This window comes from Oncorhynchus keta, chromosome 1 (assembly GCF_023373465.1).
Source record: "Oncorhynchus keta strain PuntledgeMale-10-30-2019 chromosome 1, Oket_V2, whole genome shotgun sequence".
NCBI classification, from domain to species: Eukaryota; Metazoa; Chordata; class Actinopteri; order Salmoniformes; family Salmonidae; genus Oncorhynchus; species Oncorhynchus keta.
Genome location: NC_068421.1, coordinates 10,896,911 through 10,917,171, shown reverse-complemented (window position 1 = coordinate 10,917,171; position 20,261 = coordinate 10,896,911). Strand labels below are relative to the sequence as shown.

Below are 20,261 nucleotides of genomic sequence, written 5' to 3'. Positions count from 1 at the left end.
TCTGGGACCAGGCTAGTGAGATCAGATCTGGGACCAGGCTAGTGAGATCAGATCTGGCACCAGATCTGGGACCAGGTTAGTGAGATCAGATCTGGGACCAGGTTAGTGAGATCAGATCTGGAACCAGGCTAGTGAGATCAGATCTGGGACCAGGCTAGGGAGATCAGATCTGGGACCAGGCTAGTGAGATCAGATCTGGCACCAGATCTGGGACCAGGTTAGTGAGATCAGATCTGGGACCAGGCTAGAGAGATCAGATATGGGACCAGAGCTAGTGAGATCAGATCTGGGACCAGGCTAGTGAGATCAGATCTGGGACCAGGCTAGAGAGATCAGATCTGCGACCAGGTTAGTGAGATCATGCTAGAGAGATCAGATCTGGGACCAGGCTAGTGAGATCAGATCTGGGACCAGGCTAGTGAGATCAGATCTGGGACCAGGCTAGAGAGATCAGATCTGGGACCAGGCTAGAGAGATCAGATCTGGGACCAGGCTAGAGAGATCAGATCTAGGACCAGGCTAGTGAGATCAGATCTGGGACCAGGCTAGAGAGAGCAGATCTAGGACAAGGCTAGTGAGATCAGATCTGGGACCAGGCTAGTGAGATCAGATCTATGACCAGGCTAGTGAGATCAGATCTGGGACCAGGCTAGTGAGATCAGATCTGGGATCAGACTAGTGAGATCAGATCTGGGACCAGGCTAGAGAGATCAGATCTGGGACCAGGTTAGTGAGATCATGCTAGAGAGATCAGATCTGGGACCAGGCTAGTGAGATCAGATCTGGGACCAGGCTAGTGAGATCAGATCTGGGACCAGGCTAGAGCGATCAGATCTGGGACCAGGCTAGAGAGATCAGATCTGGGACCAGGCTAGAGAGATCAGATCTAGGACCAGGCTAGTGAGATCAGATCTGGGACCAGGCTAGAGAGATCAGATCTAGGACAAGGCTAGTGAGATCAGATCTGGGACCAGGCTAGTGAGATCAGATCTATGACCAGGCTAGTGAGATCAGATCTGGGACCAGGCTAGTGAGATCAGATCTGGGATCAGATCTGGGACCAGGCCAGTGAGATCAGATCTATGACCAGGCTAGTGAGATCAGATCTGGGACCAGGCTAGTGAGATCAGATCTGGGATCAGATCTGGGACCAGGTTAGTGAGATCAGATCTGGAACCAGGCTAGTGAGATCAGATCTGAGACCAGGCTAGTGAGATCATGCTAGTGAGATCAGATCTAGGACCAGGCTAGTGAGATCAGATCTAGGACCAGGCTAGTGAGATCAGATCTGGAACCAGGCCAGTGAGATCAGATCTGAGACCAGGCTAGTGAGATCATGCTAGTGAGATCAGATCTGGGACCAGGCTAGTGAGATCAGATCTGGAACCAGGCCAGTGAGATCAGATCTGAGACCAGGCTAGTGAGATCAGATCTAGGATCAGATTACTGCTATTCTGACCCTATAGAGAAGTATTGGTCTGAAGGGGAATCATCAGTTTCAGCTTCTACATATACACATATATTTCACAGTTAATTATCATCCATACAACTCTCCCAAGCTAAGCTGGTACATTCTTCCTTTCCAGTGGAGTCCACTAGTCCTGAACCCCAGCTTTACCATAATGCACTTTCTAGGAGCCAACAAGGTATCCTGGGTAGATTCTGTGTGCTGCATGGCATCTGCATGGTTTATAATGTGTGTGGGTGTGGTGCAGTGTATATGGTTTCAGATTATTTATGGATGTTTACAACATCTAAGATTGGTAATTCTTTTTAGATTTGTAGTTTTGTGAAAGTGTTACATTTTTAGGTGATTTTCAAAGCATTTTCTGTCAGTAATGATTTGGTTAATAAAAATCCGAGCTCATGGCGTTACTAACAGCACAGATAATTGTCAAAAGAGGGAATATGTGCAACGGTTGCCGAGTGGCGCAGTAGTCTAAGACGCTGCATCTCAGTGCAATAGCTTTCACTGCAGTCCCTGGTTTGAATCCAGGCTGCATCACGTCTGGCCGTGATTTGGAGTCCCATAGGGCGTCGCACGATTGGCCCAGCGTCGTCCGGGTTTGGCTCGGGTAGGCCGTCATTGTAAATAAGAATTTGTTCTTAACTGGCTTGCCCAGTTAAATAAAAAAGAATGCATTGTGAAGGAGAGGCTTGTTAGACTGTGGTTACTGGGATGCTCTAGTGCCATCTATTGGGATGTCTTAGTCATGACATGTGACATTTTTACCCATGGTATATTCTCAATTGTATTATCTTGATTCCCCACATCCTCTCTCCTCGCCTCCTTCAGAGGGCTAGGACCTCTTGACGTTCTCGTCCAATGGATTTTGAAAAGGAGACGAGGAGCGACGATGCAAGGAATCAAGGAAATGCAATTGAGATTCTCCCCATGTGTTCTGCCTGTTATTAACCCGGGGGGAAGGGGAAATGCCAGCTCTGCAATTCATTTGAATTCATTTGAATGAATGTAAAGAATTTGTGTTGATTTTCTGAAAACATTTCATATTGTGAAGAGTGAAGTGTGTTACTGTGTTTTCAGTCTATATTGTGTGCATTGTGGTTGGAATACTGTGCTTGAAAAGCATGGCAAATGTTATTTAACCTTCTCCCTCGCATCATGCAATTCATATTTTCATGCATAAAGCTGAACACAATTTCTCTCTCTCTCTCTTATCTCTTCATACTTCCTCTCTCTCCCCTCCCTATCTCCCCTCCCTATCTCTCCCTATCTCTCTCCATGTCCTTCTCTCCCCTTCCCTGTCTCCCTATCCCTCTCTCTCCCTCCCTATCTCCCCTCCCTCTCTCTCCCCTCCCTCCCTATCTCCCCCCTATCTCCCCTCCCTCTCTCTCCCCTCCCTCTCTCTCCCCTCCCTCCCTATCTCCCCTCCCTCTCTCTTCCCTCCCTATCTCCCCTCCCTATCTCCACTCCCTATCTCCCCTCACTCTCTCCCCTCCCTATCTCCCATCCCTCTCTCTCCCCTCCCTATCTCCCCTCCCTCTCTCTTCCCTCCCTATCTCCCTTCACTCTCTCTCCCCTCCCTATCTCTCCCCTCCTCTCTCTCCCTATCTCTCTCCATGTCCTTCTCTCCCCTTCCCTGTCTCCCTATCCCTCTCTCTCCCCTCCCTATCTCCCATCCCTCTCTCTCCCCTCCCTCTCTCTCCCCTCCCTATCTCCCATCCCTCTCTCTCCCCTCCCTATCTCCCATCCCTCTCTCTCCCCTCCCTATCTCCCATCCCTCTCTATCCCCTCCCTATCTCCCCTCCCTCTCTCTCCCCTCCCTATCTCCCATCCCTCTCTCTCCCCTCCCTATCTCCCCTCCCTCTCTCCCTATCTCTCTCCATGTCCTTCTCTCCCCTTCCCTGTCTCCCTATCCCTCTCTCTCCCCTCCCTATCTCCCCTCCCTCTCTCTCCCCTCCCTATCTCCCCTCCCTCTCTCCCTATCTCTCTCCATGTCCTTCTCTCCCCTTCCCTGTCTCCCTATCCCTCTCTCTCCCCTCCCTATCTCCCCTCCCTCTCTCTCCCCTCCCTATCTCCCCTTTCCTCTCTCCATCCACCAGGGTCGTCAGCTGCGAGGCATCAGAGGCTTGTTCAACAGGTCCTCTAAGTCGTCAGTAGACACCAGCTGTGGTTCGGCCCTCAGGAAACGCTCCATCAGCGACCTCCTCCTCCGACGCACCGCCAGCGCCCCCACCAACCGACGCAAGAAATCCAAGATGAAGCTCGCTGAGTCCTCCACCTCAATATCAGACCGCAAGGCCTCCATATCAGATGGCAAGGACAGAGTGGGGGCCGGGGAAGGGGCTGGGAGGGGCTGGGAGGGGTCCAAGGAGAGTGAAAGGGACAGAGAGAGGGTAGTGGTGGAGAGGAGCCCCCCACCTCACGCCCCCGTCTCCCACAGACCCATCTCCATGCCTCTGGAGAGGCTACTGCAGGGACAGCTCTCCCTCTGCTCCCCCGACCAGGAGCAGACTGACCTGGGTGCAGACACACTCATCGGTGGGTAGACCTCCTCTTGAGACCTCACACACTCTTACATCAACCATGATAATAAAAAACAATATGTTCTGTAACAAGTAATATGTTAAAATAGATATCTAAGAAGAAACAACAGTGTTTTTCTCTATTTGAATGAGGTTACAGCATCATGTTACCTATTTCTCAGAGCAATACATGATCCTGGTTTACCTGTAATAGCAGAGCAACTAGTCTTGTCTGGTTTGGTTGCTACATGTGACATCATGCTTAGAGTTGAAGTGGTCATTGGTTGTGTTGCGCTCTCATTGAAACAAACAGTGCAATGGGTCTTATGTGGAAATGTCAACTGTTGTCTTGTTTCTAACTTGTCCTTTTTTCCAAAAATATAGAAGAAGAAAAATCTGTTTAAATTGACAAATCCAGGCAATCTATTGTTCCTCAATACTTTAACATTCCTTTTCTGTTCCTTCTTCACTCTGTGGTGCTTCTCTGTAGTAGAGAACTGACTAGGATATCCCGCCAGGTAAACCAAGACACCTCCTAAGGTTGCCTCATCCTAAAACATCCCAGTTTTTACATCATCCCACTGATGTAACTTTGTAAAAGTGCTATTTCAAAATCAGAATTCTCCTTTTCTTTTTTAACTGCCAAAATTGATCCCATTTGACCATCTCTTCTGAAATGGATGTTTCCCCCCAAAAAATGGATGCTCCTTCTGTTACCTGCACAGCCTCATTCTCCAACACCCCTCTCACAGTCGTATTTGGTGGTACATTCCATTCGTCTCTGTGTTGCTATTGGCTCGTGTTGGACGGAATGTGTCGGTTGGTTGTTGGTTGGCTTGGTGTTCTACGTACGTCTGTGAAAGTGTTTGAACATCTACTGACTGTCTAACTTGTCTGTTTTTTATAGGAACCTCCCCCTTTGATCGGCCCAGGTCCCACTCTGTGGAACTCCTCATCCAATCATCTGCCTCCCTTGAACACAGTGTGTCCATCCCTTCCACCAATCACAACAACACGCGGGATAGGACCACAGAGCTTGACCAATTAGACGAGACCTCCTACCTGGTCATTGGCCAAGGAGGAGGAAGTGTAGATGGTGAATCCAGAGAGCAATTAAAGGACAGACTCAACCCACCCATCAAAGCTGAGGGCATTTCCTCTCGCCAAAGGACGTTGTGTTACCTAAGCAGGTCAACAAAGACAGAGAGCAACTGTTTACACGTACCTACTGAGAGCAGACCAGAGACAACATTACATAGTACAACAAACACGCCAGCACCTTCCTCCTCTTCTTCTTCCTCTGTCCCCTCTTCCTCTGTGCCCCCCCTCTCCCCACTCAACGTGGACCGGTCCGATCTTCAGAGCCCCGTCTCCCGGCAGGACAGCACCATCTCGCGACTCATTGATGCCGTATCCCTCGGCAACGACACCAGCTGCGGCTCGATCTCCGCTCTGATTGGCCAGTTTGACCTCACCGCTGACCAGAATGACCTCACAACGAACTCTGACCCCCACGTCCTCAGTGTCATGTCCTGTCTGTTCCATCCCACTGTCCAGGACTCCAGCACACCCTATAAGGTCACCGTGGACTGTACCACCCCATATAAAGACCCACAGACCACCACCTCCCCCCGCAAGGCAACGAACGGACCTATCACTCCTCGAAAGGCAAGCCAGACCCCTAACCAAGTAAACCACAACCTACTCCCACCCCACCCCAAAACCTCCCACGCAGACCCCCCTGCCCCCCTTCTCTTCTCCAGTCCTGAGACCACGGAGCTGGAGGAGCTCTATACCATCCTGGATGAGGAGGTCTTGTCTCCAGTCTCTGTCTACAACCTGAGAGAGCAGACTGTAGGCAACATCCAGGCTGACTCTGAGGAGAGCACACCCATGGTCAGCCTGGAGCCATCCCCAACCAAGGTGCCTCCTCGCCTGGGGGCAGAGGACAGCTGGCTGGGCTCACGTAGGGGTGTAGTGGAGGTGGAGGAGCCAGGACAGGGCTATGGGGGTGTCAGTGATCGTACAGAGCTGGGATCAGGGGGGGAGTGGGGGTCGTCATGGGGTTACAGGTGCCCATCTGTCAACAGCACAGTGCCTGACCGGTTGCTGTTGTGCCAGGACACAGCAGGAAGTCATGTGATGGAGGTGGAGATTAACGTGGACGAGGATCCACTGGAGATCACTTTACCGAGACACAACTGCACCTGGGTCGCTACCAGCCCAACCAAACAATACGCTGCTCCCCAAAGCCAGGTTAACCAACTAATCCCCTCTCACCGGTACGAACCCCAACTCTCCCAGTGTCCTTCCCCCCTCGTACAATCCTCACACCAGCCCTCCCCTCGCAACACCCCATCAATAACCCCTCAAACCCAGCCCCCCCTCTTCGAAAGGCCAACCAACCCCAGCACCCTCTGCCTGAACAGCCACCCCTCCACCCACAGCAGGGCTGAGCTCTCCTTTGAGAACAGCAGAGACATTACCAGAGCCTACACCCAGCAGCACAGCTACAATGGACCCACCCAGGCCCAGACCAGGGGCTACCAGGGTGGGCACACCCAGGCCCAGACCAGGGGCTACCAGGGTGGGCACACCCATCTACAGACCAGGGGCTACCAGGGTGGGCACACCCAAGACCAGACCAGGGGCTACCAGGGTGGGACAGGGGAAGGTCAGGATCAGGGTGAAGCATCAACCTGCTTCCAGAATGGGTTGTCCTCCTCTGAGTTTCTGCCTGGTCTGTCTAGTATGTCTGGTTCAAGGTATGTTAGCTTCCCAAGAGATCGAGGCCTGTACTCCCCTATCTCAGACTGTGATGTGGCCTACAGCCATCTAGACTACAACTGCTTCAGGCCCTCCGCTGCCTCGGCATCCCCCTACACCCATCTGCAACCCCAGCCCCAATCAAATACCCAGCCTCTACCCCAGGCCCGACCCCAATCACTCACCCAACCCCAACCCCAACCCCAATCACACACCCAACCCCGACCCCAATCACACACCCAGCCCCGACCCCAATCACACACCCAACCCCGACCCCAATCACACACCCAACCCCGACCCCAATCACACACCCAACCCCGACCCCAATCACACACCCAGCCCCAGTTCCAACCCCGTTCTGGCCCCCCTCCGCTGCCCCTCTCGGGCCCCACCCTCACCCCTCCTCTACCTATCCCCAGACCATCCACAGCCCCCGGCCCCTGCAAGTCCAAGTCTCTGGGTGACCTGACATCTGAGGACATCTCCTGCAACTTCCACAGCAAGTACAACATCATCAGCCGCAGCTTCATCACCCCCTGTATGAAGGAGCGGAGGAGGATGAGGGGCCTGGGGGGTCTGTCCCAACGGCTGCAGTCTGCAGACCCCCTCACTGAGCAGCTCCGCAAACTAGTCACCCTGGAGGGGGATGACAGAGACCGGGACAGACTCCAGTCTCCCCAGCTACCTCAGTTACCCCTCAAACCCTTCATTCCCCCAACACGCCCCTGCCCCCCCTCAAACTTTGTCCCTGATGCCCAGGAGGACTCCCCCCCGCTCCTCTCCCGCCGCCTTTCCTCTCGGAGCCAGAGCCGTGTGCGTCACATCAACAATCGCGCTCGAGAGAGGCAGCAGGAGGCTCTGAAGTCCCGGGACACGAGCGCCCCCTCCAGCGTGGGAGGGGTAGTGCTGCGTACTAAAGTAGCAGCAGGTCAGAACCCCCCAGCTAACAGACACTCCACAGGCTCTTACATAGCGGGCTACCTGGACCAGCTGGAGGACAGGGGGCTGCCTGAGGGGGCGTGCAACACACTGGGGTATGGATACGGAGATCACTATGGTGATCATTATCATGATGACTCTCTGCTGCCCACAGACTCCTGTATAAGATCAGAACCGGAAGTCTACTTCCTGCTCAGACTCTGAACCCACTTCCTGGTTATCAGGAATGATGCATAATGTACTTCCAGAACACAGAAAATCAGCTTCCTGCTTATAACCGAGAAAAAACTCAAATATATATCCTGGTTGGTCTGTCCAGTAATACAGGTATGAAGTTAACTACCTGATTGGGTCTGACATTTTGTCTGTGAATGTAAAAATGTCCTGATCAGAATGTTCTGTAAATGTAATTTGGAACAGACTGTAATCCACTTCCTACTTTGATTGTACCTGTTTCCTGTCCTGCCTGTTCCTGTAATTCTACTTCCTGTTCAAGCTAACTCCACCTACACTGAAGCAAAAAATTGGAAACTTTCCAAATGTGTTTTACTCTGAAGGGAAGTGTTGTCTTGGTGTTTGTACATTTTAAATGTGTATTGGTATTATCAGAGGCCCGCTGGGGGGCACAGACGTCAATTCACCGTCTCTTCCACGTTGGTTCAACGTCATTTAGTTGAAATGACGTGTAAACAACGTTGAGCGTGATCTGTTTCATCAGAGAGCTTCCTCAAGTCTTCCTTTCTCCTCTCAGTGTGTTGTTTGTAAATATTCTACTGTACATTCGTTTTTAATGGACGGTGGTGGTATTTAGTTGACGGTACAGCTGTTTTCTGCATGTTAAACGTGGACATGTCCAGCATGACTATGCATCGATCTGTAGACATCACAGTGCACTACTGTCTTTGTACAGAACAAGTAATAGTGGGATTGGATGAAATACAGTACATAGACAGTACCATACAGTATGTAGACAGTACATAGACAGTACCATACAGTATGTAGACAGTACATAGACAGTACCATACAGTATGTAGACAGTACATAGACAGTACAATACAGTATGTAGACAGTACAATACAGTACATAGACAGTACCATACAGTATGTAGACAGTACATAGACAGTACCATACAGTATGTAGACAGTACATAGACAGTACCATACAGTATGTAGACAGTACATAGACAGTACCATACAGTATGTAAACAGTACAATACAGTACATAGACAGTACCATACAGTATGTAGACAGTACATAGACAGTACCATACAGTATGTAGACAGTACAATACAGTACATAGACAGTACCATACAGTATGTAGACAGTACATAGACAGTACCATACAGTATGTAGACAGTACAATACAGTACATAGACAGTACCATACAGTATGTAGACAGTACATAGACAGTACCATACAGTATGTAGACAGTACAATACAGTACATAGACAGTACCATACAGTATGTAGACAGTACATAGACAGTACCATACAGTATGTAGACAGTACATAGACAGTACAATACAGTACAATACAGTACATAGACAGTACCATACAGTACAATACAGTACATAGACAGTACCATACAGTATGTAGACAGTACATAGACAGTACCATACAGTATGTAGACAGTACAATACAGACAGTACATAGACAGTACCATACAGTATGTAGACAGTACATAGACAGTACATAGACAGTACCATACAGTACATAGACAGTACCATACAGTACCATACAGTATGTAGACAGTACATAGACAGTACCATACAGTACATATACAGTACATAGACAGTACCATACAGTACAATACAGTATGTAGACGGTACATAGACAGTACAATACAGTACATAGACAGTACAATACCGTATGTAGACCGTACCATACAGTACATACAGTATACAGTACATAAAATGTTCAATATAGTACATTACAGTACATAGACAGTACAATACAGTACATAGACAGTACAATACAGTACAATACAGTACATAGACAGTACAATACAGTATGTAGACGGTACATAGACAGTACAATACAGTACAATACAGTACATAGACAGTACCATACCGTATGTAGACAGTACATAGACAGTACAATACAGTACATAGACAGTACAATACAGTACATAGACAGTACAATACAATACATAGACAGTACCATACAGTACAATACAGTACATAGACAGTATGTAGACAGTACATAGACAGTACCATACAGTATGTAGACAGTACATAGACAGTACATAGACAGTACCATACAGTACATAGACAGTACAATACCGTATGTAGACCGTACCATACAGTACATACAGTATACAGTACATAAAATGTTCAATATAGTACATTACAGTACATAGACAGTACAATACAATACATAGACAGTACCATACAGTACAATACAGTACATAGACAGTACATAGACAGTACCATACAGTATGTAGACAGTACCATACAGTATGTAGACAGTACATAGACAGTACATAGACAGTACCATACAGTACATAGACAGTACCATACAGTATGTAGACAGTACATAGACAGTACAGAGACAGTACCATACAGTACATAGACAGTACAATACAGTATGTAGACGGTACATAGACAGTACAATACAGTACATAGACAGTACAATACCGTATGTAGACCGTACCATACAGTACATACAGTATACAGTACATAAAATGTTCAATATAGTACATTACAGTACATAGACAGTACAATACAGTACAATACAGTACAATACAGTACATAGACAGTACAATACAGTACAATACAGTACAATAAAGTATGTAGACGGTACATAGACAGTACAATACAGTACATAGACCGTACCATACAGTACATACAGTATACAGTACATAAAATGTGCAATACAGTAAAATATAGTACATAGACAGTAAAATACAGTACATAGACAGTACAATATAGTACATAGACAGTACAATAAGTACAATGCAGTACATAGACTGTACAATACAATACATAATTAGTACAATACAGTACATAGACTTGCTTGCTCGGACTTCTCGCTTTCTACGATTTTAAACGCTATCAGATAATTTTTTGAGTTTAAATGCTTTTATTTTTTTAAATAATTACTTTAATACAGACTGCAACAAAAAGAAAGAAGGAAAAAAACCATGTTGGGGTCTGGTTATTACATTTTTGTCTTTCAGTCACATGTTTCCAAGAACAAAAACACAGTGGACTAGGTAGATGAGGCCTTTGGGCTGGATCAGGCTGCGTGATTTTATTCTTCTTTTCAGTGTTTAAACACATCTTTTTTTATTTGTTATGGTCCCTCAGAAGATTCATGTGAGCATTTTCCTACCGATGGAATAAAATTATGAAACCTTTTTTACACGGCAATTGTGTCTGTTTGTCCTCTATTTTCTATCTTGATTGTGTATTCTCATCTCTCTTAGTCTTTATATTCCACAATCTTTCTCTCCGGCGGTCTCTCTCACACTCTTTTAATTGTTTAACTGGGTGCAACTACTGAGGTATACAAGTGCTCTTGCCATGGTATGTAGACACAACACACTCACACACACAGCCCCCCTTCTCCCTCTGTGTTATTGTATCTTGCTGTGTGTGGCTAATGGGTAGATAATAGGATGTAATTTCTTGTGAAATTAGCAGTAATGGAGATGAGAAATGGCACACCTGCGACCATCTAAATCCTCAAAAAACATATTGTTCAAAATAACAAGTCCCCCTGTCTCCCTTACTTATCTTTCTGTGTCAAGCTGTTGCCACGAACAGCAACACTCAGGAGGCCTGCGATTTAGATTCTCAGTGTGTCATCTTGTTGACTCCATGTATTCTCTATGATCTCTGGTCATTATAAATAACCTCCCTTACCCTCCACTGGGCCAGATCAGGGAAGGCTGCTGTCAGACCCAATGCTGGGAGATAGAGACTTGTTGTTGACTGCCCAAACAGCTCAAGCTTGTCTTCACCTGACGGAGAACCACTTAGGCTGATCTGTGCTACATCTTAGCAGGGAGGAAGTCAGTTAACAGGCTGTATGTTCAGACACGGAGGATTTATGATCATAATCTTCACACTCTTGTAACTCATCTGTACGTTTGATCAATTTCACTGTGCTGTAGCGTTTCATGTTTTTACCAGTATATAGAAACGGCATTGGGGGTGGTTTTGGTCTGGTCTGGTCAACTTCCTGCCTGCCTGTGTGTCCAGAGGAGCTTTCCCATGTCCCCCTGGTTCACCTGGCTGACACAGGCCATTCCCCTGCTACTGCCCTGGCTGGTCAGGGTTGGGGTAGCGATGGCTCAGACAACTGTGTGTTCTCGGTGGGACCATTCGGTCGGTCTGGATGACATTGGTCTATCCCAGGAAGGTGATGTGGTGATCGGGGCTCTCTTCCCTATCCATAACCTCCCCCCTACTCCAGACCTGAGCTTCAGCCAACACCCTAACCTGCAGTCCTGTGTCAAGTAAGTTCCTTTGGTTATTTCTGTTCTCTTTTTTTTTATCGCACTTTGACCTTTTCTTGTGACTTTCTTTCTTTTCAAAGGATGTGAAATTCTATCTTTGTTTATTCTTTTGATGAGTCCTTTTTTATTTGTTTTATTTTGTAACAGCATTTCTTTTTAGCAGGGGTACTTTTCCTTCATTTGAATCATCTTGATTTGATCTGAATGTTGTTCTCTTCAGAAGGTGTTTTGTCCTTCCACTGCGTCCCGTTTCACGGTACTGAAATGCAAAATGTTCCCTTTGCTTTTGTTTTACACAGAATCTTAATCACGTCAAAAAATGAAATGTTCATCATTTTTGCAATCAATTTAAAATCTGATGTTAACAAATTGTCTGCAAAAACAATTAACATTTAATAATGATCTTAGTTTTTTGTCTAACTCATTTGCTTAAAGAGCCATTGTTTTCTCCTCAGATGTTTAGCACAGTTCTCTCTATCTGAGTATAATGAGAGAAGGCATATTTCTTGAAAATGCAAAACACTTAAACAACCTTGATGTTATAGAGTGTGGTATTTTTCCGTTGTCAACTTGATTCTCAGTTTAGACGGATAAGATTGATGTTCAACATGAAAGCAGTTTTTTTTGTGCTGTTTATTAAGGTTGAATGTTGTTTCTCCTCATGATCAATCACATTCATCTGATTACAAGGTTACACCATGCTCATTTACTTATTTGAATTTTGCTCTGTCATCTCTCTTTCTCCCTCTCTCTCTCCCTCTCTCTCTCCCTCTCTCTCTCTCTCTCTCTCTCTCTCTCTCTCTCTCTCTCTCTCTCTCTCTCTCCCTCTCTCTCTCTCTCTCTCTCTTTTTTTCTTCTCCTCTCTCTCTCTCTCTCTCTCTCTCTCTCTCTTTTTTTTCTTCTCTCTCTCTCTCTCTCTCTCTCTCTCTCTCTCTCTCTCTCTCTCTCTCTCTCTCTCTCTCTTTCTCCCTCTCTCTCTCTCTCCCTCTCTCTCTTTCTCCCTCTCTCTCCCCCTCTCTCTCGCCCTCTCTTTCTCCCTCTCTCTCTCGCCCTCTCTCTCTCCCTCTCTTTCTCCCTCTCTCTCTCTCCCTCTCTCTCTCTCCCCTCTCTCTCTCTCTCTCTCTCCCTCTCTCTCTCTCCCTCTCTCCCTCTCTCTCTCCCTCTCTTTCTCCCTCTCTCCCTCCCTCTCTCTCTCTCCCTCTCTTTCTCCCTGTCTTTCTATCTCTCATGTTTACCTTCTCATCTCACATCCCTGTTCTCAGTTTCCAGGAGGAACCGTTGAGATGGGTGCACGCACTGGTGTTTGCAGTGGATGAGATTAACCGTAACCCCTTCCTGCTGCCGGGAGTCCGGCTGGGCTACCGTGTCCTGGACAGCTGTGGTCAGCACCCCTGGAGCTTGCGTGGGGCACTGGCCTTGGTGTCAGGGGGGAGCATTAGATGTGAATCTACAGAGCTTTCTAACCTCAAATGTGATTTTAACCTAAAATTAATATCTATTGAAAAGTATTTGCCAAATAGCCATTAATATTGTGAAGATCCTACACTAAATGAATAGCAAATAGCTCATGTATGCTATCATGTCGTTCTGATTATAGAATCATGTTAAAATGTTATGTGTATCCTGTCCAGCATGGCCATCAAGCGACTCCCACGTTCCTCTGGTCATTGGTGATGCATCGTCCACTCAGGCCATCATCCTGGCTAGGACCCTGGGGCCCCTCTCTGTGCCTGTGGTCAGTCTCTCTCTCTCTCTCTCTCTCTCTACACAACCAGGACATACTGTGGCTAGAAACATTACCATATTGCTTAATTCATAATATTTCAGATTGCCTAGTATTTACTGAGACATTCTAAGAGGGTATTTAAGTACTTCATTAAAATGTGATTGATGGTATTGTGTTGATATGCCCTCAGTCTCTCTCTACAACCAGGAAATACATACCTAGAAAGATTGCCATTATGCTTTAATTAATTCTAATTCAGCTGGTCTAGTATTTAGTGAGAAATTATTGATTTAATGGTGTTGTCCTCAGATCAGTTACCAGGCCAGCTGTGGCTGTCTCAGTGACAGACAGGAGTTCCCTAACTTCTTCAGGACCATCCCCAGTGATGTCTACCAAGCCCTCACCATGGCCCGGCTCACCAGGCTCTTGGGATGGACCTGGGTTGGGGCTATCGCTGCAGACAACGACTACGGTCGTCAGGCCATACAGGTCTATCTTTAACTTTTCATTTTGTTGTTGGTTGCTGCTCTTCTTTATTGAAGACACTTGTCTGTTGATTTATTTATTATTATTTAGTTAATTATATGTTTCTTTATAGTAACTTTGACTTTTGACTTTATTCATTCTTGGTCAAATTGTAGAATTTAAATACAAAAAAATTGCAAGGAAATTGATTGTATTTCTAATATTGCATCCTGCTGTATTTTATTTTTAACTTCTACATCAGTATTTTGATCATTTGTCTCGCTCCCTGTGCTTCATATTTGATCCCCAGGTGTTTGAGGCGGCGGTTCGGGGGACGGGGGTGTGCCTGGCGTTCTTTGAGACCCTCAACCGGGCGAACCTGGTGAGGGATGTGGAGCGAGCAGCAGACACGGTCCAGGCCTCGACAGCGCGGGTGATCCTAGTCTTCCTCTGGTACACTGACATGGGGGCGTTACTCCTGGAGCTGGGGAGGAGAAACGTGACGGACAGGCAGTTTCTGGCCAGTGAGGCATGGAGCACCAGCGGACATCTGCTACGGAACCCCGCCCTCTTTAACGTCTCTCGGGGCGTCGTGGGTGTGGCTATCCGTAGTGCACCTATGCCTGGCTTTGAAGCCCACCTTCGAAGTCTCCACCCTTCTCGTCGCCCCGGAGACGTCCTGTTGAAGGAACTCTGGGAAACGGAGTTTGGGTGTAGCCCTGGAGCAGCACATGGACACGACACGTCTCTGCTCTCCTCTCCCCTTCCTCCAACCCCCTCGGAGTCACTACCACATCCCCCTCCTCCCACCTCCAGTTCCTCCCGTATACGCCTGGCCTCCTGCAGTGGGGCAGAGACTCTGGAGGTGGTGCAGAGCCCTTTCACAGACACCTCTCAGCTGAGAATAACCTATAATGTGTATCTGGCTGTGTATGCTGCAGCCCACGCCCTCCACAGCCTGCTGTCCTGCCCCCAGAGAGACAGCCCTTCCTGGGGTAACAGCTTCACCTGTTCCCCTCCTCACAAGATCAGCCCAGCAGAGGTACACACACATCTATTGCATGTTCAGTAGAATTGCTTATGCAAATGCTAATTAATATAATTAAATATTCATGTCCATTTAATAGTTGCTATGGGGATATGTTTCGAGCAAGGTTGGGGAGTAATGGATTGAATGTAATTTCATATACATGTCTGTTACCAGCAAAAAATATTGTAATCAGATTACAGATACTTTTGATAAACTAGACCTTGAAGATTACTTTTAAATTCATAAATGATGTTGGCTGAAAAAAACTTCTCTGGTTTCTCAATAACGTTCAATCCAGCATGGAAAAACAAGTCGCCAATTTAAATGAAGTCACTCATTACTGATATGTACGTAGTGCATTGATGTGAATCACACTGCTGCTCTCTCATTTAGCTATTTGCGCCTTACGGTCTCTGGTTGTTGTGGATGGATGTTTGCAAATGTAAATGTGATTGAATTCAAGTAGTTTAAGATGCCTGATCAATCATTGTTTTTGAAACCAGTGGGACATCCTGTGAAAAATGCACTCTTTGCAACAGCTACATCTTGCGGATCACAGCCTAAGGATTAAAAGTGGAGGCTTTATTCCTCAATCTAATTCACGCAGATAAATTCAATTCATAGGTCTAATGTAACGTTGTATAAAGGATTGGAGACAGGCGCAGGAATTCGTAACAGGGGGTTTTAATACAACATGCCATGAAAGGCACGGGGACGAAGCCCAAAACAGACACGTGTACAAAAACACAGGGATGTAACTTAAACTAAAGAGCTAAACCTCTAATAAATACACGGGACGAGACACATAATAACATTGGATGAGACCCGTAATGACGAGGACACAATTACACGCAGCACGAAAGCTGCAACAACCAAAGCACAGGTACTCACAACACCAATGGACAAGGAAACATGAACTGAAAAGACAATGGTGAACAGAGGGCACATATTTACAATTACTAATCAGGGGGGAATGGGAACGTAAATGAGTCCAGTTCAGTGACGTCTAGAGGCCGGCGACGTAGCCCTCCGGAACTGGTTTACGGCATGAGCAGCAGTACCGGGAGAATCCATGACACCTATTTGACGAAAGCTCAAACTCATACACTTCAATCTGTAGTTCAGCGCTTCCCAACCCTGTTCCTGGAGATCTTACGGTCCTGTGGGTTTTCAGTCCAACCCTAATTTAACACACCTGATTCTACTAATTAGCTTCTCAACAAGACCTTAACTAGCTGAATCAGATATGCTAAATTAGGGTTGGAGTGATAACCTACAGGACAGTAGATCACCAGGAAGAGGGTTGGAGTGATAACCTACAGGACAGTAGATCTCCAGGAAGAGGGTTGGAGTGATAACCTACAGGACAGTAGATCACCAGGAAGAGGGTTGGAGTGATAACCTACATGACAGTAGATCACCAGAAAGAGGGTTGGAGTGATAACCTACAGGACAGTAGATCTCCAGGAAGAGGGTTGGAGTGATAACCTACAGGACAGTAGATCTCCAGGAAGAGGGTTGTAGTGATAACCTACAGGACTGTAGATCTCCAGGAAGAGGTTTGGAGTGATAACCTACAGGACTGTAGATCTCCAGGAAGAGGGTTGGAGTGATAACCTACAGGACTGTAGATCTCCAGGAAGAGGGTTGGAGTGATAACCTACAGGACTGTAGATCTCCAGGAAGAGGGTTGGAGTGATAACCTACAGGACAGTAGATCTCCAGGAAGAGGGTTGGAGTGATAACCTACAGGACTGTAGATCTCCAGGAAGAGGGTTGGAGTGATAACCTACAGGACTGTAGATCTCCAGGAAGAGGGTTGGAGTGATAACCTACAGGACAGTAGATCTCCAGGAAGAGGGTTGGAGTGATAACCTACAGGACAGTAGATCTCCAGGAAGAGGGTTGGGCTGCCCTGCTGTAGTTGCTACATCAATTTTTTGACATATAAATGATTTATATACAGTACTAGTCAAAAGTTTGGGCACTCCTTCTCAATCAATGGTTTTTCTTTATTTTTTACTATTTTCCAGATTGTAGAATGATATTGAAGACATCAACACTATGAAATGACACATATGGAATCATGAAGTAACCAAAAAAGTGTTTAACAAATCAAAATATATTTTAGATGTTTGATTCTTCAAAGTAGCCACCCTTTGCCTTGATGACAGCTTTGCACACTCTTGACATTCTCTCAACCAGCTTCACCTGGAATGCTTTTCCAACAGTCTTGACGGAGTTCCCACATAAGCTAAGCACTCGTTGGCTGCTTTAACTTAACTCTGTGGTCAAACTCATCTAAAACCATCTCAATTGGGTTGAGGTCGGGTGATTGGGGAAGGCAGGTCATCTGATGCAGCAGACGTGTGATGGGTCAGTGTCCTGCTGAAAAACAAATGATAGTCCCAGTAAGCGCCAACCAGATGGGATGGTGTATCGCTGCAGAATGCTGTGGTAGCGGTGCTGGTTAAGTGTGCCTTGAACTGTAAATACATCACAGAAAGTCACCAGCAAAGCACCAATGCCTCTTAAGGGGAAAGTAAATCAGATTACGTTACTGAGTTTGGGTAATCCACAAGTTACATTACTGATTACAATTTTTGGACATGTAACTGTAACAGATTACATTTAGTAACCTAAGTAACCAAAGTAACCTACCCTACCCTGGTTTTTAGTTATTACATCATATTAACAGTGTAATGGTAATGTTTGTCTCTCCTACAAGCTGTTGCAGCACCTGAACCAGGTTAACTTCACCACTCCACTTGGGGAGCCATTTTACTTCCGGGGCGCGGATGTCCCTGCTGTCTACGACCTTGTGAACTGGCAGGCCACGCCCCAGGGGTTGTTCAAACTTGTCACGATTGGCCGAGTAGAAGGGTCCAATATCCTCATCGACCAATCAGCCATCCAGTGGAACGCAGGATCTAATATGGTAAGAAAGACCATTTTTAAAACATGAACTGAAAGGTTTTGTTCAATTGAAATTCATTTCGTGGCATAATGTACAGGTGCCTGTGTCAGTGTGCAGTGACAGCTGTCCCCCAGGCACCCGTGTAGCCAGGAGGAAAGGGGAGCCTGTCTGCTGCTTCGACTGCATCTCCTGTGCTGAGGGAGAGGTCAGCAACACCACAGGTCAGTGAACTGTGATGTTGGGGTAGAATATCATTTTAAACAATGAAATGGCGTTCTTAATTAGCCGTTATTGACCTGATCTCTCTCGTATAAAATATTATACTTTAATTAAGACTTAATTAGACTGACTAAGTAATTTATGCTTTTCAATTGTCATTGTAACTGGTTCAATCTCCCAGGCTCTCTACAATGTGACCGCTGTCCTCTGGAGTTCTGGTCCAACGGCAATCGGACGGCCTGCATCCCTCGTCAGCTCGAGTTCCTCTCCTTCAACGACACCATGGGCGTCACTCTGACCACTGTTGCCGTGTGCGGCGCTGTGGCAACGGCGGCTGTGTTTATGCTGTTTGTGTACCACCGCCACACCCCTCTGGTAAGAGCTTTGATACAGTGTTACATTGGGTACGGGATAAAATGGAGAACTCTTCTATGGTATCATGTATGTCTAACCATTCTTCTCAATCCAGGTGCGGGCCAACAACTCAGAGCTGAGTTTCCTGCTTCTCCTGTCACTCAAGCTCTGCTTCCTGTGTTCGTTGGTGTTCATTGGGCGTCCCTCGGTGTGGGCATGTCAGATCCGCCAGGCGGCGTTTGGGGTCATCTTTGTGCTCTGTCTCTCCTGCCTCCTTGTCAAGACCATCGTGGTTCTGGCTGCGTTCCGCTCAGCCAGGCCCGGTGCTGGGCAGCTGATGAGGTGGTTTGGACCCGTGCAGCAGAGAGGGAGTGTCTTCCTCTTTACCAGTGTTCAGGTGAGAGCTTTAATATTGAAATAACTTCAAGTCACCTAACTGAATGAATCAGTATTTTACTGTATAAGATGAGTAAAGATGAGTTTGTAATTGTGTTTGTAAACGCAGGTGATCATCTGCGCCGTGTGGTTGTCGATAAGTCCTCCCCTGCCTTACCGTGACCTAGGCCTCAAGGGGTCTAAGGTCATCCTGGAATGTGAGGTGGGCTCTGTGGTCGGCTTCTCTCTGGTGCTGGGCTACATTGGCTTGCTAGCCTCCCTCTGTCTCCTCTTAGCCTTCCTGGCCAGGAAACTCCCTGACAACTTCAACGAGGCCAAGTTCATCACCTTCAGCATGCTGATCTTCTGTGCTGTATGGATCTCCTTCGTCCCTGCCTACGTCAGCTCTCCTGGGAAGTACACTGTAGCTGTGGAGATATTCGCCATCTTAGCATCCAGCTTTGGGCTGCTGTTCTGTCTGTTTGCTCCAAAGTGTTTCATTATCCTCCTGAGACCAGAGAGAAACACCAAGAAACACATGATGGACAAATAGAAACCACCAAGAAACACATGATGGACAAATAGAAACCACCAAGAAACACATGATGGACAATTAGAAACCACCAAGAAACACATGATGGACAAATAGAAACCACCAAGAAACACATGATGGACAAATAAACCACCAAGAAACCACCAAGAAACACATGATGTCCAATTAGAAACCACCAAGAAACACATGATGTCCAATTAGAAACCACCAAGAAACACATGATGGACAAATAGAAACCACCAAGAAACACATGATGTCCAATTAGAAACCACCAAGAAACACATGATGGACAAATAGAAACCACCAAGAAACACATGATGGAAACAAATAGAAACCACCAAGATGGACAAGAAAACACATGATGTCCAAATAGAAACCACCAAGAAACACATGATGTCCAAATAGAAACCACCAAGAAACACATGATGTCCAAATAGAAACCACCAAGAAACACATGATGTCCAAATAGA

General features: G+C 46.6%; 2 protein-coding genes across 2 annotated transcripts in view; both read left to right on the top strand.

Moving 5' to 3' along the window:
- Positions 1–11,049, top strand: part of LOC118378480 (1-phosphatidylinositol 4,5-bisphosphate phosphodiesterase eta-1-like) — a 143,838-nt gene extending 132,789 nt beyond the window's left edge. The window contains exons 22-24 of the mRNA XM_052482134.1: positions 1,587–1,646; positions 3,565–4,003; positions 4,895–11,049. Of these exons, the coding sequence (XP_052338094.1) occupies positions 1,587–1,646; positions 3,565–4,003; positions 4,895–7,896 (3,501 nt within the window). The 3' untranslated portion in view covers positions 7,897–11,049. The remainder of the gene's footprint in view (positions 1–1,586; positions 1,647–3,564; positions 4,004–4,894) is intronic.
- Positions 11,050–11,595: 546 nt separating this feature from the next.
- LOC118378479 (extracellular calcium-sensing receptor-like) lies at positions 11,596–19,912 on the top strand. The gene is made up of 10 exons (XM_035765468.2): positions 11,596–12,152; positions 13,415–13,623; positions 13,784–13,887; positions 14,188–14,367; positions 14,654–15,385; positions 18,102–18,311; positions 18,388–18,511; positions 18,691–18,884; positions 18,979–19,260; positions 19,369–19,912. The coding sequence occupies exons 1-10, from the start codon at positions 11,908–11,910 to the stop codon at positions 19,789–19,791; spliced, it is 2,703 nt and encodes a 900-aa protein (XP_035621361.2). The 5' UTR covers positions 11,596–11,907; the 3' UTR covers positions 19,792–19,912.
- The last annotated feature ends 349 nt before the right edge of the window (positions 19,913–20,261 follow it).

Coding starts and splice junctions, on each gene's coding strand:
- LOC118378479 (XM_035765468.2), top strand. CDS start 11,908: ATGTCCCCCTGGTTCACCTGGCTGACACAGGCCATTCCCCTGCTACTG. Junction 18,512..18,690: donor AGAGGTCAGCAACACCACAG/GTCAGTGAACTG, acceptor TCAATCTCCCAG/GCTCTCTACAATGTGACCGC. Junction 19,261..19,368: donor TCCTCTTTACCAGTGTTCAG/GTGAGAGCTTTA, acceptor TTGTAAACGCAG/GTGATCATCTGCGCCGTGTG.